This window comes from Phacochoerus africanus, chromosome 3, assembly GCF_016906955.1.
Source record: "Phacochoerus africanus isolate WHEZ1 chromosome 3, ROS_Pafr_v1, whole genome shotgun sequence".
Lineage (NCBI taxonomy): Eukaryota > Metazoa > Chordata > Mammalia > Artiodactyla > Suidae > Phacochoerus > Phacochoerus africanus.
The window spans coordinates 44860529-44883413 of NC_062546.1; the positions used below are offsets into that span (position 1 = coordinate 44860529).

At 43.2% G+C, this 22885-nt stretch overlaps 1 protein-coding gene across 1 annotated transcript in view; it reads left to right on the plus strand.

Moving 5' to 3' along the window:
• The window catches only part of PAK5 (p21 (RAC1) activated kinase 5), a 76467-nt gene that overhangs the window by 42171 nt on the left and 11411 nt on the right, over positions 1–22885 (plus strand). The window contains exons 3-5 of the mRNA XM_047770199.1: positions 6080–6571; positions 9003–9136; positions 16766–16892. Coding sequence (XP_047626155.1) covers positions 6080–6571; positions 9003–9136; positions 16766–16892 — 753 coding nt within the window. The remainder of the gene's footprint in view (positions 1–6079; positions 6572–9002; positions 9137–16765; positions 16893–22885) is intronic.

The window sequence follows — 22885 nt, forward strand, 5'->3', positions numbered from 1 at the left end:
GTCATATATATATGACTGTGTTATGTACATATAGCCACACGCACACATATACGTGTGTGTGCATATATACACATACATATATACTTTTTCTCATATATACGTACCTTCTTTTTCTCATACTATCTTCCATCATGTTCTATTCCAAGAGACTGAATATTGTTCCCTGTGCTCTTGTGTAGGACCTCATTGCTTATCCATTCTGAATGTGATAGGTCGCTCCTCTGCTCTGTTCTACTGTCTTCCCTCCTACTTAGGTTGCTCTCCACCTCTGCTTCTGGTCCCTGTGTCCTTGCAATATGATCTTAAGAAATAAACTACATGCATAGGTCTTTTGGAAATGGTTTGGGCTATGATTGGTGGGAGACACCTGAGATTAACTTAGGAAATATCTATACCTTTCCCTGGTCCAATTCCACTGCACTGTGGTCTCACTAAATGATAAAATTTTACATCCCTCTCAAGATCCTATAGGCTGGCTCTTGTGGACTTCAAATATACTCCCCCCCCCCCTTTTTTTTTCCCTAGAATGTATTTGTAAAGCAAATTGTAGAAAAGATTGTCCAGTTCGATCTTACTCCTTTGCAAGTCTTTCTTGTACACATGTGCAAAACTATATGTGGGCAAATTCATCATTTTTGTTTTACCCATTTACAAATATATAATGGCAGAGATGACTCAGAGAAGGACAGTTACATAATTATAACAGTTTAAGAGCCATGTAACAGGTTTATTGTTATTGGGCTTTCTGTCTTGGACAGATGAACATCAGAAAGTGTGGGTATTGTTGTAGCTGAACACAAAATTCTGCTCTGGCCGAAGCAAAAATGAAAGCCATGAATTATGTACCTACAGTCCGTGCATTTCTCTGTGAAGATTATTTCTTTTGGGGGGGTATTTTGAGCTGATTTCTCTAAGCCAAGATTGATTAAAAACACACACACACACATAAGCACACTTAATTTTTTTTCCTTCCATCCCCCTCCCCCAGGCATTACCATCCATCATTTTCTGGACCAGTTCTTGTTTTCTGCCCCAGGCTGCTCAGACATTTGGACCCCCAATGAAACACCCTAGCCAGGCTTTAGCTCTGTAGCTGTCACTCCACTGAGGTGTGTTCACCTCGGTCTTGACCCTGTCTACCTTCTTATTGTGGAAGGAGAAGTTATCATATCTCTGAGGAAGTATCAGGGATTCAGATTCCAAGTGACACTGGATTGGAATCCCAGCCCGACTTCTTAGGAACTTTGAGACCTTTGCATGACCTGCTTAAGCCCGTAGTATACCTCAGCTTCCTTATCTGTAAAATAGAACTCTCATGGGGCCTTAACTCATTGTGTAATTTGGGATTTAATGCAGCAGTGTACATGCAAGGCTTTGAACAGCCACTGGCACGTGGAAAGCACTCAGCAACTGTCAGGGATTGTTGTTACCATCAGCATGAATTATTCTGGCGGGATAAGCTTCTACCAGAGCAGTTAGTTCGTGGAAAGGGCCTGACTTGCCTCCCAGTAAAACATCTCTGCATTTTATCAAAGAGAGAATGTCCAGCCTCGATTATATAGACCAGGGAGGTAACAGTGAGTGGTAGAAACTCCAGGGCAGGCAAGAAAGCAGGCCTGTGGTGCCAGTATGCCCAGCAGTGGGCACATGGACACTCTCCTACTGGAAGTGAAGGTCTGACCTGAACAGAAGAATCAGGTTGTATAATCTTCTCAGGGGTTGAAGTGGTTTGCTTGGAGGCAGTTTCATCTCCCAGAGTCTCAGTTTTATCAGCAATACAGTGGGGTTGGAGTTCTGTAGCACTGCGGGTTAAGGATCTGGTGTTGTCACTCCAGGGAAGGGCCAAGGGAATGGCAGGGGGACCCTGACAGCATCTCCTGTAAATGAAGGACAAAAAAGGGTCTTGGGAAAGTATAAGGGTTTCTGATTTCTGGATCAAAACATACTATTTTAAAAGCAAAGGGGGGAGTTCCTGTTGTGGCTCAGTGGTAATGAACCTGACTAGTAACCATAAGGATGCAAGTTCTATCCCTGGCCTCTCTCAGTGGGTTAAGGATCTGGTATTGCCATAAGCTGTGATGTCGGTCACAAATGTGGCTTGGATCCTGCGTTGCTGTGGCTGTGGCATAGGCTGGCAGCTGCAGCTCTGATACAGAATGCAGAGGTGTTCACTGGGAGCTAGACATCTGTGAAACTAGGTCTTAGAGACAAAACATCTGTGAAACTAGTCTTAGAGACAAACGGTGCCATTGCCTTTTGTGGACTCTGGGAAGAGGTGCTAACTCTTAAAAAAAAAAAAAAAAAAAAAAAACAGTGAATGAGGAGCTAACATCATCATAGGAAACAGTTTCTGGAGCCTGGTCAAAGGACAATGGATGGTTTGGCTCCAGTGAGAGAATGTGTGGTCCTCCCTCCAGGCTCCATCCCTTCAGAGAGAAGAGAGAAGATGGCAAGAGAACCAATGACTGTGCTCCTTCATATTCCAATCTAATCTCAGCAAATCCTGTCAGCTCTATCGTTACTTGAGATCCTGCCATCTCTTACCACCTCTGCAGCACCGACCCTAATCTCTGCCCACATTGACTGCAGGATGCTAACTGGCATCCCTGTTTCCACTCTTGACACCACACCCTCTCCTCCAGCAGCCAGAGAGTCAAGATCTTGTCGCTCCTCTCTGCTTAGCAGCCTCCAGTGTCTTCCACCTCCCTCAGCAACAACCAGCGTCCTTGCCACGGTCTGTATGATCTGCCCCATCCCACCTCCCACTACATCTCTGCCCATCTTTCCAAACTGCCTTCCCTCCACTCCAGGAGAGCCTCCATGCTGTTCCAGAATCTTGCATGTGCCTCGCCCTCTGCCTGGACAACCACCTCCTCTGAGCAGTCTCAGAGCTTGCCCCCTCACTTCTGCCAGTTTTCTGCCTGGGTGGCACCTCTTAGCCATCCTTCCCAAGACAGCATCTTGTTACTCTCAGCCCCCTTGCTCTGTTTTATTTTTCTTTTATCACCTATTACTACTAGACCATATACTATTTATTGATTTTCTTTTTCTTTTTTTTTTAATTATGGTCACACCTGGAGTATATGGAAGTTCCCAGGCTAGGGGTCAAATCAGAGCTGAAGCTGAGACTATGCCACAGTCATAGCAATGCCAGATCTGAGCCATATCTGCAACCCACACTGTAGCTCACAGCAATGCCGGATACTTAACCCACTGAGTGGGGTCAGAGATCAAACCCACATCCTCATGGATACTACTCAGGTTCATTACCGCTAAGCTACAACCGGAACTCCTGTTTATTGATTTTCTTATTTATCATCTGTCTCCTTCTCCAGAAGGTAAACTCCTGAAAGGGAGAAATGCTACCCATTATGATTATTACTGAAATGATGCCTAGCATATAGTTGTTGCTCAAATATTACTTTGTGGACTGAATGAATGGATGATGTACCACGTGGGGGCAATGAATTCATCTAGAACAGTGCCACTGGATCTGACATTCTGTAATGGTGGAAGGTTCTGTATCTGAGCTCTCCAGCATGGTGACTCTGAAATACCTAACCTGTGCTCAGTGTGACTGAGGAGCTGAATTCTTTAACTTTAAATTTTTTTTTTTTTTTTTTGGTCTTTTTAGGGCCACACCCACCGCATATGGAGTTTCCCAGGCTAGGGGTCAAATCAGAGCTGTAGCCAGCTGGCCTACACCACAGCCACAGCAACACCAGATCCGAGCCGCATCTGCAACCTACACCACAGCTCACAGCAACACCAGATCCTTAACCCACCGAGCAAGGCCAGGGATCGAATCTTTGTCCTCATGGACACTAGTCAGATTTGTTTCCACTGAGCCATGAAGGGAACTCCTTAACTTTAATTTTTATTGATTTTAATTAAATAGCCACTTGTACCCAGGGACCATCATTTTAGAGCAAATCTAGATCCTTGGGGTGGGTAGGGGTGGGCATTTAGATGTCATCCCCTGTCTATCCCAGTAGAGTGGTAGAGATTTCCTGGAGCACTGTATTAAGAAGGAGCCCGAGGTCCAATCAATAAGTCTTTTTAAAGCGCTTTCTATGAACGCAACACTCTGTTATCACCAGGCTCTTACACAAAAGTATATTGACCTATTAGCACTTTCTTTCTGCTTTGGGCAAGGAGGTGAGTGTGGTATGATGGGGCACACTCGCCACCCCTGACCTCCAGTGGTGCCCAGAGCTCCTTCTTGATCCTTTCCAGAGAGTGATTGCTGGAACCTATAGCTAGTGGCATACAAGCCCCTCACTGGCTTCCCTGACCCCTGCCTTGTCAGTCTCCTCCCCCCTCCCCTAAATTCCGTCAATCCACTCTTCACGATCAGAGTAAAATGTTCTTATCTGGAATCTTTTTGAGAGCTGCCAACCAGATTTCTCTTGCGCGCACACATACACATACACAAACACACACACACACACAGAGCTTTGCAAATTTTATTCTCTCAAATACACCTGTACTCATTTGCATGCATTTGCCTTATTGTCTGAAAAGTTGCTTTGACAGGGAGCCAGGTCTCCCCTTTTACGAGTATCTCTTAAGTTATGTGTATGATTGATACCCAAGTCTGTGAATTCAGAAGTATTAGGGAAAGGTCTCCTACTCCTGAAATTTCTCGCTGAGAAGTTAGCTGAAGACTAACATCTTTTCATGAGGAATGGGGCCTTGCATTCCTGAGAAAGGAAATAGGGCTTGGAGTTCCCGTCGTGGCTCAGTGGTTAACGAATCCGACTAGGAACCATGAGGTGGTGGGTTCGATCCCTGGCCTTGCTCAGTGGGTTAAGAATCCGGCATTGCCGTGAGCTGTGGTATAGGTCGCAGACTCTGCTTGGATCCCGAGTTGCTGTGGCTCTGGCATAGGCCTGTGTCTACAGCTCTGATTTGACCTCTAGCCTGGGAACCTTCATATGCCGTGGGAAGTGACCCTAGAAAAGGCAAAGAGACAAAAAAGAAAAGAAAAGAAATATGGCTTAACCAGAAATATATTTTGGATAAGAAACACTGAATTAAAACTCCCCGGGGGTACATCAGGTGGGTAGAGTTCCTCTCCTATCTGGCCCCAAACATCGATAGTGGCAAGGTTGAGAAACCCCGGTCTGAGAGTTTTCTCTGACTGCTGGAGCCTGCTCAGCCCAGGCCATGGCAGGCCAGGAGTGCCAGCAAATTAACATCCCAAGGAGCTGACCTTAAGCATTATCAGAATTAGAATTAATTAGTATAAGAAGGGAGCTGGCATATGAATACTTTAACTCCCTGCCCTCAGATGGGACAGCTCTGTGAGGTGTATTCTGTATAGTCTCCTAGGATCTGAGCTGCCCAGGGGGATTAAGTTCCAGTTCTTCAGGGTTACCTTGCTGTGTATGTTAGAGTTTGCCAGAGAAACGGAACCAGTGGGGGGGGCGGGTATATAGAAAGAGAGTGATTTTAAGGAATTGACTCATGTGATTGTGGGGGCCGGAAATTCCAACAGGAGTTGATGGAGTCTTGAGCCCAAAGGCAGCCTGGGTGCAAAAATCCCTCCTTTTTGCATGACCTTCATCTTTTCTCCTAAAACCTTCAGCTGATTGGATGCAGCCCACCCACATTTTGTAGGGTAAGCTGTTCTACTCAAAGTCTACTGACTCAAATCACATCTAAAAATTACCTTCACAGTAATATCTAGTCTGGTGTTTGATCAAGCAGCTGGGTCCCTTGCCTAGCCAAGTGGACACCTGAAATGAACCATCATACTTTTATGACTCACCCTTTATTGGCATTTTCCTCTTTCCTGTCTCACTTCAAAACCCCTGGGATCACCTCCTCCTACTTGCCTTCTAATCCAGGTCTCAATGTCTGTTTATGGGATTTTAATAGGGAAGAAAAAAGAGACTTAGAAGGGGAGGTCAGAGGTCAGATAAGGGGTGGGAGCGGGGCATCCTGGAACCTCACGAGGTAAGCCTCACCCACGAGTGGGCTGTACAATGAGTGGTCTTCATTGGGACCAGCCCTGTGATGACCGTGGTGTTCAGATGTAGCATGTGAATTTCTCCATCCATGTCTGTCTTCCCAGGTGGATTACGATCGAGCACAGATGGTCCTCAGCCCTCCACTGTCAGGGTCCGACACCTACCCCAGGGGTCCCGCCAAACTACCTCAAAGTCAAAGCAAAGCAGGCTATTCCTCAAGCAGCCACCAGTACCCATCTGGGTACCACAAAGCCACCCTGTACCACCACCCCTCCCTGCAGACCAGTTCGCAGTACATCTCCACAGCTTCTTACCTGAGCTCTCTCAGCTTCTCATCCAGCACCTACCCCCCACCCAGCTGGGGCTCCTCCTCAGACCAGCAGCCCTCCAGGGTATCCCACGAACAGTTCCGGGCTGCCCTGCAGCTGGTGGTCAGCCCAGGAGACCCCAGGGAATACTTGGACAACTTTATCAAAATCGGAGAAGGCTCAACCGGCATTGTGTGCATCGCCACTGAGAAACACACGGGGAAGCAAGTCGCGGTGAAAAAAATGGACCTCCGAAAGCAACAGAGACGAGAGCTGCTATTTAATGAGGTAGATGGTGTGTCTGGATCATTTTTCTGTCCCATGTAAAACTTCTTTCTCATTCCAGAAAGAGCACATGTACATGTGAGAAAACAGAAAATGTAAATACAAAAATAGTGTCCCTTTCTCTATGCATGTATGGCTGCTGCTTTTTTAAAATTTGTTAACTTTTTTATTGAACTATAGTTGATATATGCTTTATGTTCGTTTCGGTGTAAAGTGATTCAGTTATACATATATGTGTGTATATATATATATACATACATATATATATACACACATATATATACACACACACGTACATATATTCTTTTTCAAATTCTTTTCCCTTATAGATTATTATAAAATGTTGAGTATCATTCCCTGTGCTATATAGTAGGTCCTTGTTGGTATTATTTTATATATAGTAGTGTGTATATGTTAATCCCAAATTCCTAATTTATCCTTCCCTCACCCCCTTTCCCCTTTGATAATCATAAGTTTGTCTAAATATCTGGATCTTTTTCTGTTTTGTTTTTAAATTCATTTTATCATTTTTTTGATTCCACATCATGTGATATTTGTCTTTTTCTGGCTTACTTCGCTTAGTATGGTAATTTCTAGGTCCATCCATGTTGCTGTAAATGGCATTATTTCATTCTTTTTTATGGCTGAGTAATATTTCATTACACACACACACACATATATGTATATATACACATACATATACATGTGTGTGTGTGTGCGCACACACACACACGTCACATCTTCTTTATCCATTCTTCTGCCAGTGGACATTTAGATTGCTTCCATGTCTTGGCTATTATAAATAGTGCTGCTATGAACATAAGTGTGCATGTATCTTTTTGAATTAGAGTTTTCTCCAGATAGGTGCCCTTTGTGAAGTATTTCCTGAGGATCAGCCACTGTGCTAAGCATCGGTCTGGTTTGATTCTCACAACAGCCTTAGACAGAGAGATGTTATATCCATTTTAGCCACAAGGAGTTCTGGATTCAAGTTTCGTGACTAGTCTAGGATCAGGCAACAGGTTCATACAGCTGTAACAGTGCATTCATCTGTGACTCTGGACTTCTTCTGTGAGGGCCAAAGCTGGAGACAGTCCCACGTGGCTCCAGCTGCCATGATGTTCATTTCTTTTCCCTACTCCATATCTCATGAGGAGCCTTCAGGAACTGTGGACTGGGTCTTTAGGAACTGTGGACTGGGTAAATGGGCTTCAGCTTCTTCCGGTCCCCAGTTCCTGATTTCTGGATCTTATTTCCACATCACAGTTCCCAAACAGACAGGGCAAATATAATATAGTCAAACAACTGTACAATTTATTATTTAACACTCATTCTAAAAATGTCACCAGAAGCAGCCATAGGACAGCAATTCCTGGACGTTCTCTCCAACAAGCAAACACAATTTGGCCTTTTTATGCTAAGTCATAATGGTTTTTCCTGTAAGACTTATTGTTTTTGTTCAGCCCAAACCTCTCTCAGACTCTACCCCAGTCCTCCCAAGAAGTTCAAGTGGTCCCATATGGCTCCAGCCCTAATAACTGTTTACCTTGTTCATTTGTGAGACTCATTATCCTTGAGCTGATGACCTTTTCCCCAGTTAACCATTAGCAGAGTATTGACAGTGCATTTTTTTTCTTTTTAGGGTGCACCTGCAGCATATATAAGTTCCCAGGCTAATGATCTAATCAGAGCTACAGCTGCCAACCCACGCCACAGCCACAGCAACGCACAATCCAAGCTATACCACAGCTCACAGCAACACTAGATCCTTAACCCTGGACAGTGCATTTTATTTTAAATTTTTAATGTTTATTTCTTGCTTTTTAGAGCTGCACTTGCAGCATATGGAGGTTCCCACGCTAGGGGTTGAATCAGAGCTACAGCTACTGTCCTACGCCACAGCCACAGCAATGCAGGGTCCTAGCTGCATCTGTGACCTGCACCACAGCTCACAGCAATGCAGGATCCTTAACCCACTGAGCGGGGCAAGGGATCGAACCCACAACCTCATGGTTACTAGTCAGATTCGTTACCACAGTGCCACAATGGGAACTCCCCTGAACAGTGTATTTTAAAAGGCAACCCTTGGGCTAGCTAACCACATTCCCAAGAATAGTCAACTACACTCCCTCTCGTGAATGTACACCTTGCCATGGTTCTGCCTGCTTTCTCTCCTTGTTCTCCCCTCAACCCAATGTCTGGTGGACCTACCACCCTCTCTGAATTTACAAACTTGATTCCCTCGGATCCTGCTAGCTACTCTCAAAGCCATCCCATCATCTGTAATAGACTTCTGAAAGAAAAAAAAAAAAAACCCTCCCCCCAAATCAGTGCTTCTCCATCAATCGAATTCACAGCCCAAGTGGAGCCATGAGAAAAGAAAAAGCCAAATTTCACTGTCCCAAGTCAAACACTATCTTTCCATTTTGCCCAGGTTGTGATAATGCGGGATTATCACCATGACAATGTGGTTGACATGTACAACAGCTACCTTGTCAGTGATGAGCTCTGGGTGGTCATGGAATTTTTAGAAGGCGGTGCCTTGACAGACATCGTTACTCATACCAGGTAAGTTTCTATATTATCCAGACAGATCATTCAAGGTCTTATTTGTCTCCTCTGGGGTGAGGCTTCAGTGACTCTCTTGATGGACACTCCATAACTTGTAAGCACTTTGAAGGCAGAGACATGACTATCCTTTTCCTCTGTATTCTTCAGGTGCCCATTATAATATCATGTGTGTATAGTTCATTCATTCCATTTATATCTCCTTACCCTCCAAAAATTCATTGATGCCCATTGATTACTTTTATTTTTTAATTGTTTTGATAGTATATTTTATTTTTTCTCTATCAATATGACTCTATTTTTTATTAAAGTATAGTTGATTTACAGTGTTGTGCCAATTTCTGCTGTACAGCAAAGTGACCCAGTCCTACATATATATGTACATTCTCTTTCTTACATATCTTCCATCATGGTCTATCCCAAGACAATGGATATAGTTCCCTGTACCATACAGTAGGACCTCATTGCCTCTCTATTCTAAATGTAATAGTTTTCACCTACTAGCCCCAAACTCCCACTCCATCCCCTCACTCCCTTGGCAACCACCAGTCTGTTCTTTACGTCTGTGAGTCTGTTTCTGTTTTGTAGGTAGGTTCATTTGTGCTATTTATTTATTTACTTATTTGTTGTCTTTTTAGGTCTGTACCCAAGACATATGGAAGTTCACAGACTAGGGCTCAAATCAAAGCTATAGCTTCTGGCCTATGCCATAGCCATAGCAATGTAGGATCTGAGCCACATCTGTGACCTATACCAAAGCTCACAGCAATCCCAGATCCTTAACCCACTCATGGATACTAGTTGGGTTCATTATTGCTGAGCTGCAATGGGAACTCCCATATGCCATTTTTTAGATTCCACATATAAGTAATATCACATGGTATTTGTCTTTCTCTGTCTGGCTTACTTCACTTAGTAGAATCTCTAGTTACATCCATGTTGCTGCAAATGGCATTATTTTGTTCTTTTGTATGGTTGAGTAATATTCCATGTGTATATGTACCACATCCTCTTAATCCATTCATCTGTCAGTGGACATATAAGTTGCTTCCATGTCTTGGCTATTGTGAATAGTGCTGCTATAAACATAGGGCTGCATGTACCTTTTTGAATTACAGTTTTGTCAGATACCCATTGGTTTTATTTTATTTTTTAAGGTTTTTGTTTTTTCTATTATAGTTGATTTGCAGAGTTCTGTCAATTTCTGCTCTACAGCAAAGTGACCCAGTCTCTCTCTCACACACACACACATATATACATTCTTTTTCTCACATTATCCTCCATCATGTTCCATCACAAGTGACTAGATATAGTTCCCTGAGCTATACAGCAGGATTTCATTGCTTATCCACTCCAAATGCAACAGTTTGCATCTACTAACCCCAAATTCCCAGTCCATTCCCACTCCCTCCCTCTCCTCCTTGGCAACCACAAGTCTATTTTCCAAGTACATGAGTTTGTTTCTTTTCTGTATATAGGTTCATTTGTGCCATATATTAGATTCCGGGTATAAGTGATATCATATTGTATTTGTCTTTCTTTTTTCTGACTTACTTCACTTAGTATGAGTCTCCAGTTTCAGCCATGTTGCTGCAAATGGCATTATTTTGTTCCCTTTTATGGCTGAGTAGTACTCCATTGTGTGTATATATCACATCTTCTTAATTCATTCATCTGTCAGTGGACATTTAGGTTGCTTCCATGTCTCAGCTATTGTAAATTGTGCTGCTCTAAACATAGGGGTACATGTACCTTTTTGAAGTATAGTTTTGTCAGATACCCATTAATTTTAAATCAGCAAGCTGCTGAGAATGAATTTTCAGTGAAAAATAATAGAATTTCCCATCCCTACACAGATTTCTAAAACTCAGTTTCGTTCTCCTGAGTCACTATTCCTTTGCTGTGTGTTGATAGCACTGAGGGTACCTATGGAAGGCAGGGGCAGGCGAAAAATCAAAGTTTTATGTCACAACAACAGAAGAGAGAAATTCTTCAATTCTGTTTTTAAGTCTTCTTGCAGAGAACAGTGGTTAATTACCACTGTTGCCTCAGCTACTTGCTTCCCTGGTATTCCAGTTGTGGTCATTTCATCAAGTATTTATTGATCGTTTTTTATGTGCCAGGTACTTTCCTAAATGCTGGTAATACAAAAGATAACAAATGGGTAAGGCTCAGATATATACATTCAAGGAAGTCACAGATTAGAAATAAATACATGGATTTTTCCCTTCGTGGCACAGCAGGATCAGCGGCATCTCTGCAGCATCAGGACACAGGTTTGATCCCTGGCTGGGTGCAGTAGGTTAAAAGATCTGGTGTTGCTGCAGCTGCAGCATAGGTTGCAACTGTGGCTTGGATCTGATCCTTGGCCTGGGAACTCCATATGCCACAGGTAGCCAAAAAAATAAAAAGAGAGAAATAAATACATTACAATGCCTGTGCAGTATTAGAAAGATGTATGTAAGCAGCATAGAAGAATACCTGAATACCTCTGTTGGGGAGAGTCAATAAAGATTTCCAATATTCATTGATGTCCAAGATGAGTTTTGAGAGAGGCATAGATGTTTACTGAGAAAACAAGTGGGAAGAAAAAGGCATTGGAACAGACAAAAGAATATGTGTTAAGATGGTGCTTCTCAAATTGTACTATGCATACAGATTACCCATGGATCTTATTAAAAGGGAGCTCTTGATTCAATAAGGAGGAACATAATATTCTGCTTGCAAATGAGCTCCCAGGTGATGCCAATGATGTTAGTTCATGGACCATGCCTGGAAAAGCCAAATTCAAAGGAACAAACATGAAAAAATACATCATGTAACATTTGGGAAACGTTGAGCTTGCTCTTGCTGGTAAATAAAATGCCAGAGAGTTGAGAAGATTATCCTGAAGGAGAGGCATTAGGTATTAGCTGATGTCACTGAAACGGCATCCAAATCATAAGTGACTCCAGATGAGCAATGATGAGGGGAGACCAGGGAAGCAGGAAAGCATTGGGAATCCCTGTGAGGGTCTGAAGATGCTGTGCTTTTTCCACTGGCAGTGTTTCACTCGTGACCCTCAACAGCTCTGAGCCTATACTAGACCTTCCGAAGACAAAAGGTTGGGAGGTAATGTTTATCGTCAACATTTCAGCTGGCAGATTCCTGCTGGTCCAGCCAGAGGACACAACCACCAGTATATATATAAGATCATCTCAAATTGTAGAAGTAAGTATACAGAAGAGACCTAAGAGTAAGACAAAGGGAGGCAAAACACTCTCTGACATCAACATCATGAATATTTTCTCAGGTCAGTCTCCCAAAGCAATAGAAATTAGAGCAAAAATAAACCCATGGGACCTCATCAAACTGAAAAGCTTTTGCACAGCAAAGGAAACCCAAAAGAAAACCAAAAGACAATTTACAGAATGGGAGAAAACAGTTTCAAATGATGCAACTGACAAGGGCTTAATCTCTAGAATATATAAACAACTTATACAACCCAACAGCAAAAAAGCCAATCAATCAATAGAAAAATGGGCAAAAGACCTGAATAGACATTTCTCCAAAGAAGATATACAGATGGCCAACAAACCATGAAAAAATTCTCAACATTGCTGATTATAAGAGAAATGCAAATCAAAACTACCATGAGATATCACCTCACACCAGTCAAAATGGCCATCATTAATAAATCCACAAATAACAAGTGCTAGAGGGGCTGTGGAGAAAAGGGAACCCTCCTGCACTGTTGGTGGGAATGTAAACTGGTACAGCCACAATGGAGAACAGTTTGGAGATACCTTAGAAATCTCTACATAGAACTTCCATATGACCCCGCAATCCCACTCTTGGGCATCTATCCGGACAAAACTCTACTTAAAAGAGACACGTGCACCCGCATGTTCATTGCAGCACTATTCACAATAGCCAAGACATGGAAACAACCCAAATGTCCATCGACAGAGGATTGGATTCGGAAGAGGTGGTATATATACACAATGGAATACTACTCAGCCATAAAAAAGAATGACATAATGCCATTTGCAGCAACATGGATGGAGCTAGAGAATCTCATCCTGAGTGAAATGAGCCAGAAAGACAAAGACAAATACCATAGGATATCACTTATAACTGGAATCTCATATCCAGCACAAATGAACATCTCCTCAGAAAAGAAACTCATGGACTTGGAGAAGAGACTTGTGGCTGCCTGATGGGAGGGGGAGGGGGAGGGGGAGGGAGTGGGAGGGATCGGGAGCTTGGGCTTATCAGACACAACTTAGAATAGATTTACAAGGAGATCCTGCTGAATAGCATTGAGAACTTTGTCTAGATACTCATGTTGCAACAGAAGAAAGGGTGGGGGAAAAAATGTAATTGTAATGTATACATATAAGGATAACCTGACCCCCTTGCTGTACAGTGGGAAAATAAAAAAAATTATAAAAAATAAATATAAAATAAAATAAAATTCCAGACAATCAAAAAAAAAAAAAAAAGAAAAGAAAAGAAAAAAAAAAGAGTAAGACAAAGGGGACTAACATATAAAACAATAAAATATGTCCATGGGAGGGACTTTTTTCTTGCCTCGGGGAGCTTCAGAAAACTACACATCTTTCCAGAGTCCTCCCTTTCTCAAGGTGTTTTCAACCCTTATTTTGTATCCATGGGATCCACTGAAGAGCTAGCCTCTTGAGAACCCAATAGTGTTTTCCAATTCTCTCCATCTACTTTTGTCAATGAATTTCCACTTGAAGGTAGAGTAACTCCAGAGAGCAAGAAGCAATTGTGTATCAAGGAACACCATTGATATTTAGAATTTGAAATCCTTAAGCTCATCGTTCAGAGTTTCCTATGGTAGATAGTCAATAAATACTTTATGGAATGATTGATTTGTTGATAAAGTGTCTAACTCCTTTCTACTCCAAGTGTGGTCTGGGACCAGCAGCATCAGCATCACCTAGGAGCTTGTTAGAAATGCAGGCTCTACACAGATGGACTAAAAGAATCCATGATCCAACCAGATGCTCAGATATTTCTTCTGTATACTGAAGTTTTAGCCCTACCTAGCATCTTGATAAATTACATCCTCCTGATTTCCACAAAACAGATAGTTCTTGAAGGGAAAGGAAAGTAACAAGCACTGTCAGATTCTATATATATATATATATATTTTGTCTTTTTGCTATTTCTTTGGGCCCCTCCCACGGCATATGGAGGTTCCCAGGCTAGGGGTCGAATTGGAGCTGTAGCCACCGGCCTATGCCAGAGCCACAGCAATGCGGGATCTGAGCCGCATCTGCAACCTACACCATAGCTCACAGCAACGCCAGATTGTTAACCCACTGAGCAAGGGCAGGGACCGAACCCACAACCTCATGGTTCCTAGTCGGATTCGTTAACCACTGCGCCACGACAGGAACTCCCGATATATATTAACTCATATAACCATCACACATCTCTATAAGGTAGGTGTTGATGTGCCTGTCTGTCAGATAATAAAGACGTGAAAAGTATCTTTCTCAAGATCACTTAAGAATTGACAAAGCCAGGATTTGAACTTGGAGTTGACTGCAGAACTGAGGCATCTTATACCCTATCCAGGCTTCCTCACTGATGAAATAGGAAAGCACCAGCCTTTCTACAATGGGCCCTGTACATGTCAAAGCCCTTGAATTAAGAGTCGGTAGCATTTGTCACATATTCCAGTTAAAGGTGATCTCTCAGTGAGTCGTGAGGGGGCTCAGATTCCATTAATTTTTGTCATAGTTGACCTATAACGAACCTCTATGCCTGCTTTAAATAACTCAAATCTCATGGAATCCAAGAAAAATGCATTTCATAAAGACGGTGATTCTTGGTCCTGAATTAATTTTCAGGAGTAGTTGATCTTGTCTCTGGGGCTGATGCTCTAAACCTCTGAGGAGTGTGCTTTGGGCAGATGTAAAAATTGTCATCTGAAAACAATCCAGCACAATGACTAGCCCACTCGCCATCAAACAAAGAACGTAGAAGGTGTAGGTTTTCACTGTCACAGACACATGCCTTCCCATGGGACCAGTTCATTGCATCAGGAACCCTCTTCAAAGAAGGGCATGTTTCTTCTTACCCACTTTGCCTTCCTCCTAGTTGGTGATCTCCTTGGAGATCAAACCCTAGTTTGACTTGGTCCAGGTTTGCTGGCATCAATAAGATGGAGACCCAGATTCAAGGCCATCTATTTACTTGTCCGACTGAGCTAGAAGTTACCTGGATTAATTTTCCAAGTCAGTTCTTAAATTTGGGCTCTGGTCAGTTACACCCCTTGTCTATCCTGACAGTCTCCTCTGTTTGCCTGATAGCTTATTTTAGGTCTTTCACATTTGCTCTTTAATTTGAGCCTCACAACAGCTCTGTGAGAAGGAAGTTTTATACCTGGATGAATTAGGCGGGTGCCTAAATTGGCACTGAATGGCCCCTACTGCCCATTTCCTTCTTCCCACCTGGAGTCCACAGTAGCTAAAACTCCATTCTTTTGATTTACAATTGCCACATGATGCAGTGGGGAAAGTGGAAAAGCATGGGCTTTGAACTCCAGAAAAGGTGGGGTTTGAAACATGATCTGGTCATTTTTTTTTTTTTTTTTTTTTTTTTTTTTGCTATTTCTTGGGCCGCTCCTGCGGCATATGGAGGTTCCCAGGCTAGGGGTTGAATCGGAGCTGCAGCCACCGGCCTCCGCCAGAGCCACAGCAACGCGGGATCCGAGCCACGTCTGCAACCTACACCACAGCTCACGGCAACGCTGGATTGTTAACCCACTGAGCAAGGGCAGGGACCAAACCCGCAACCTCATGGTTCCTAGTCGGATTCATTAACCATTGCGCCACTACGGGAACTCCGATCTGGTCATTTTCTTAGCTGTGTAACCTTGGGCAGGTCACCTGACCTCAGTCTTCTCTGGAACCAGAAAGACCCTCTCCAGAGGGTGCAGCCATGATGCGTGAGAGCATAGCCAGTGCTGTGCTTGCCTTTCTCATTCCCACGGTCTATTTATTGGCATATCACCCATTCACACTTGGTCATTAGGAACCAAGGAGCTCCAATTTCCTTCTTTATGGAGGGACTTGTAGCAACAGAAACCTCCAGCTCCTGGAGGAGGGAGGGGGAGGGAAAGTCCCAGAGGGGATCCTGGAGATAGGCCACTTTGCCTGAATCCAATCTTGAAGAGATCCATGTCTGTGCCCATTTCTAAGATGAGAAAAAAGAGAGTTGAGAGTCAAGGGACTTCCTTACAGTCACCTAGCAGCCACATCTAGAATCTTGGCTCTATTCATTGCATCCTCTCTGTAGGATCCTGGAGGCTTATCAATATGTGAGAAATCACCTGTAAGATTCCAAGGCAGTGCATTTGCACTAATGACCCAAAAGCCAGCCAATGGGGGTCTCTTTCCTTTGACTTATCTTTGGCCCCTGTCATTCTCAGGGCCAGATCTTTAGTTCTGGGAATCAGATTCCAAAGGCTTCCTTTTCCTTCCCTGTAGATTTTCCAGTCATGGGATGAAGAATGTGGACTGGTCCATTAGAATCCAAGGGAGCCGCTCTCTTGATCCTTTCAAAGATGTTCTCAAATCTGACCTTGCTCTTTAAATGTTATTTCCTTTCTAGAATGAATGAGGAACAGATAGCCACCGTCTGTCTCTCAGTCCTGAAAGCTCTCTCCTACCTTCACAACCAAGGAGTGATCCACAGGGACATAAAGAGTGACTCCATCCTCCTGACAAGTGATGGCCGGGTAAGATTTTCATGTTGGTCCCTCCCCAGCTTACCTTGTCACTTCATCTGCCATGGGTGTCATCTTCCTAAGCACACTTAGTCATAATTCTCATGTTCCACAGTTGCTAGTCAACCACTGCCCTTCCTAGGAGGCTTACAAGAGGGAGATTGCCATCCGCTGTGTCATCCTGTTAGAACTGTGACCTGAATTTGACGGATGATTTTCTGCCTTAACAATAAGTGTAGGAAGCAACAGGGAATTTACTTTGCTTTATTTTTCTGCCACATTCATATCTTTGTCAGTAGAGAGAAAATGACTTTTCTAGGGCCATGTCCACCCTCTTCATGTGACTGTGCGGATCCGCAGTATCTCTCAGTGTCCCTGCAGGAAACAGATGACAAACTCCAGAGGATACTTGAAGGGGAGTTTGATAAAGGTGTGGGCAGATGTAGAAAAGTCAAAAGAAACAGTCATGAAGCTTAGTGCAGGTCTCTAGAATGGAACACTCTTCTTACTACCCCACACTTGAAGCAATGGGGTGCAAAACTAGTTACTTGACTCTGGAAATAGAGATTATTGTGAGATTTTAATAGAGATTATTACCACAGCCTTACTCTCTTCCCTCCTTCTAATCTCCTGCTGGAGCTTCCCATTGGCTGAATCCAGTCAGAAGCCATCAGTGTGGTCAACACAGGTTGGCTTCCCAGGGCTTAGAGAAGGGAGGACACTAGATCTGGAAGGACAAATGGAAGATAGTTATCACGCAGACACATCTCTGGGCCCAGATTTCTGCATTTCCCATCACTGCAACCTGCTCAAAGGATTCACTTGAAACTCATCAGCCACACCAGGGCACCAAACAACACAGAACAATAGCCAAGCAAAGAATGAGTTGAAACTCCCAGGAAGGCTTTGTTAGATGGAAGAGTTTCAAAGCCTATGTTTCTTTTATGTTTAGGCTCTTCTAACTTCCCTGAACCTCCCACCAGATGTAATAGCCTTGGGATGAATAAACCCATCTGTCCCTTCAATGCACCTTTTACCACCCAGTACCCTCAGGCATATGGAAAACGTTCATGTCACATCAGAATTTTCTCAGGATGATCAGAGGGCAGCCAGGAGAAACCACCCAAGCACTTTGGCTTTTCTTCTTTTCCGTAAAGAACATTGTAGGGAGTTCCCATTGTGGCTCAGCAGGTTAGGAACCTGACATAGTGTCCTTGAGGATGCAGGTTTGACCTCTGGACTCAGTAGGTCAAGGATCTGGCATTGCTACAAGGTGTGGCATAGTTTACAGATGCAGCTCAGATCTGATGTGGCTGTGGTGTAGACCAGCAGCTGCAGCTCTGATTCTGTCCCCAGCCTGGGAACTTCCATATGCTGCAGCTGTAGCCTAAAAATAAAAAAAAAATTAATTATTAAATAAAATAACTAAAAACATTGTGGATCTTATTGTGGGAAATTCAGTACATTCAGAAAAGTTTCAATGATAAATATTTCTCATAATCCCATTTCCCATTTTCCATGTACATATATAAAATTTACTAATTTGGTATATGTTTAATGGGCAGTTTTAAGTCCTATTTTTTACATCACTCTGGCTGAAATTTTTAAGGTGATACAGGAGTATGTATCAGTTAGTTTTTGCTGTGTAACAAACCATTCAGTACATAGTGGCTTAAACTCAGAACCATTTCTTTGCTCACAGTTTTGTGAGTTGGCATTTGTATTGACCTCAGCTGGGACAGCTCACCTCTGCTCCACATGGCATCAGCTGAGCTCACACTTGCAGCCTGGGGGTGATGACTTCACTCTACCTGGTGGTTGGCTGGCTCTCAGCAGGGTCAGTGGAGGTAACAGGACCATGTGTCACTCACCTCCCAACAGGCTATCCCAGGCTTATTCACGTGGTCCCTGGGTCAGGGTTCCCAAGAGCAACAAGAGAGACAAGTTCTCGAATCCTCTGCTTATATCTTGTTTGCTAACATCCCTTTGGTGACAGTAAGTTGTAGGCTCAAACCTAGTTTCAAGGGTGAGGAAATAGACACCACCATAGTCACCACCGCCTCTTGATGGGAGATGCAAAGTTGCATCCAAAGAGGTGAAGATCCAAAGGGGAAGACTAATTGGCCATTTTGACAATTTCTCATAGAGCAGGGAGCTATAGGGAAAGGACAGGAGCCCTCCCCTGGCCTGACTCAGAAAAACACCAGGGTGAGGTCTCGTGACTTTAGAACCAAATTGCAGAGAATTGAACTAGTCCAAAAAATTGGCTCTAGGGACTGGGGGCTTATAGGGGAGAAAAAGTGGAACACTTTCTACCTGGCCTTTTTTCTTCATCTTTAGAGATTGAGGGCGTAGGCTTCCTTGGTGTGAGTACATGTCAGATGTCAAAATCAGCCATGAAATGAAGACAGGTTGTTACTTAATCTTACCTAAAGAGCTCCCCTCCACATAATATGTGAAAGGCTATTAGATCATTCAGTGTCATTTACAAGGGCAGAATCTCTGGGGTCTTTGCGGGGTTTTTTTGTTTGGTGGGGTTTTTTTTGTTTTTGCTTTTTAGGGCCGCGCCTGTGGCACATGGAGGTTCCTAGGCTAGGGTTCCAATCGGAGCTATAGCTGCCAGCCTGCACCAGAGCCACAGCAACATCAGGTCCAAGCCACATCTGCAACCCACACCACAGCTCACAGCAACGCTGGATCCTTAACCCACTGAGTAAGGCCAGGGATTGAACCCACAACCTCATGGTTCCTAGTCAGATTCATTTCTGCTGCACCACAATGGGAACTCCAGAGTCTCTCTTTCAAATGTTTCCTGCATTTCCACATGCCCAGGAGTGGCTCCAGGGACTGGCACATCATCAGTGCTTTCAGTCTGATTGGTTTGTTCACTCACTCACCCAATAAATATAGCTGGATGTGAGTGTTGTGCCGAGGTGGTGCTAGGTCCTAAAGATGCAAAAAGCAAAATCACTAATTTCATTCAGCTTATTTGGCTCATGGGGGTGTGATAATAAACAAATAGATAAAAATACAAATGCAGTCACCATCAGACAAACTGGGTGATAAGTTCTAAAGTTTCTATAATTAATTAATTTAAGCAGAGTAAAGACAGGGGAGAGTGGAGGGTCTTCAGAGGCCGGTCAGAGCAGGCCCCTCTGCACTGGTGATGTGTCAGTGAAAATATGTGAGGGGGCGGGGCCTGTGGCCATCAGGGATGAGCGTGTTCCAGGAAGAGGGAACACAGCATGTTGAACAGATCCTGGCTCTTGGCCATGTTGGCCAGAGTGAGCTCATCCACATTTCAGAGCAAGATGCCATATTGAATCCAATTTCTATAGAGAAAGGAAAGTTGTTTTGTTTTGTTTTTTTCCTAAGAAAGAGAGCAGAAATGGAGTGTAGCTACTCAAAAAAAAAAAAAAAAGCTGATAATATAGTTCATATTAATCTATTAGAGCTTTTATAGTTCAGAAGACATTTTCATTTATTTATTATCATTTAAAACAAATCACCTCAACACTTAAGATGTTAAGTCAAAAGTCATTTGAGCATTCTCACATGGCCCTGAGAGTTGCTGGCTCAGCTAGCCAGTGCTGCTCTGATGTGTTAGATCATGCCTCTAGAAGTCTTCTCGTGTATATGTCAGGTACGTTAATGCTGGCTGATGGCTGGACGCCCAGCTGGAGCTGTCCACCAGAATGCCTACCAGGTAGCCTCTCCTCATGGCCTTCCTTGCAGCACAGAGGCTGGATTACAAAAGTGAGTGTACTGGGAAAACTGGGCGGAAGTATATGGCATTTTTATGACCTAGCCTCACAGTCACATAGTGTCTCTTCCAACCCTTCTAGATTCAAGGGGAGGGAGCAAAAAACCATCCTTAGTGGGAGAGGAATTGAGTCACATGGTAAGAAGATCTCATGGGCAATATTGTTTTTGGCATTTTTGGAAAATACTTTCTGTTACACAAGGTGTTCTGGGATCTCTTCCTATTGGGAGATGTTCAACATCATTAACCCTTAGAGAAATGCAAATTAAAACCATGAGATATCAGGAGTTCCTGTTGTGGTTCAGTGGGTTAAGAACCCAACATACTGTCTGTGAAGATGTGGGTTTGATCCCTGGCTTTACTCAGTGGATTAAGGGTCAAGCATTGCCTCAAGCTAAAGCTTAGATGACAGGCAGCTTGGATCTGGGGTTGCCATGGCTGTGGTGATTCAATCCCTAGCCTGGGAACTTCCATATGCCACAAGAGTGGCCATAAAAAGAAAAAAAAAACCATGAGATGTCATTGCACACCTATAGGAATAGCTAAAATTAAAAATAGTGATAACACCACTTACTCATACTGTGCCAATGGGGATATAAAATGGTAGAGTCACTCTTGAAAAATGATTAGGCAGTTCCTTTCAAAACTAAAGATAGACATACCCTGTGACCAGCCATCTTATTCTTAAGCATATACTCCAGAGAAATGGATGCTTATTTCCACACATAATACTTGCATGAACAAAGGAGTTCCCTTTGTGGCGCAGCAGGTCAGTGACGAATCCAACTAGAATCCATGAGGATGCAGTTTCGATCCCTGGCCTCGCTCAGTGGATTGGGGATCCAGTATTGCCATGAGCTGTGGTGTAGATCACAGATGCAGCTCGGATCCCACAGGTGCTGTGGCTATGGTGTAGGCCAGCAGCTGTACCTCTAGCCTGGAAACTTCCATATGCCACAGGTGCAGCCCTAAAAAGCGAGAGAGGAAAAAAAGAAAAAAAAAAAACTTGCACAAACTAAGTACATTGGTAAAATTGTTCCTCCTCTACTATCTGTGTTATAGGGTTGCAGATTTACTCACGCTCAAGCTTCAGAAATAACCGCAGACACACACACACACACACACACACACACACACGCACAATTATATAGTTCCCTCTTTGCATGTTTTCATGGGCCCCCTGATTCCCAGCCAGGACACACTGAGATGAATAGGATCTCATGTTTAAGCAGCAGCTTTGTCTGAGCTCTAAGCTCTAGTCCCTTGTCTGGCTCCTGTGGAACTGGCCAGATCTCCTCTTAGGGGGCAGGCAATGTGCTCGCTGTAGTTCTCTTGGCCTCTAACAGCATTAAGGAGACACAAGTGTTTTCCTAAATACCCAAGTAGGTGCAATTCCAACTGAAATAAGGCTCAACTTAAAGTTTATGTGATTTGCTTTTGAGAACTGCCTATGGTGCTTTATTATACTCATTACTTGAATTCTCATTATCTACTTGCAGATTTATTTAGAAGAATGTTGTGCGCAATTATGTTCTTTTAGAAAATTGTCTCTTTCATGGACTTGGATGAGTAAAAAAAATTATGCAAAAGCACTTATACTCCTACAACAGAAGAACAGGCCTGGCCTCCAAGTGTAGAGTTTCAATTTCTCCTCTTACATTTTGTCAGGAAGATAATTATTAGTCTGTCAGGTTTGGGGTCTTTTTTTTTAATGTCTGGAAAAAGAAACCACACTAAAGATAATGAAATTAAAATGGCCCATACCAAAATACATTCACCTCCTTGATCACTCAAGTTTCTTAAATTTACAGGCAAATCAAATCTCTTGGCAAATCATTCCTCTGCTATCTGCATAAAAGAGTTGCAAATTCACTCATGCTTGAGCTTTGGAAATAACTGTGCATGTGTGGGCACATGCGCACACACACATACACACACAATTATATAGTCTCTCTATTTCTTAAAACTAACCTCGACTTCAAAAAGCTTCACTGACTAGAATTTTTTTCAAACTATGTTAATTCTATTAAATATGGTCTGTTAAATGTTAAATAATTTGAACATTGTTTATCAGACTTCAGCTACATTATTACAAGATTAAACTGTACCTTTAAAACCTCAGTCTTGGGAGTTCCCGTTGTGGCGCGGTGGTTAACAAATCCGACTAGGGACCATGAGGTTGCAGGTTCGATCCCTGCCCTAGCTCAGTGGGTTAAGGATCTGGCATTGCCGTGAGCTGTGG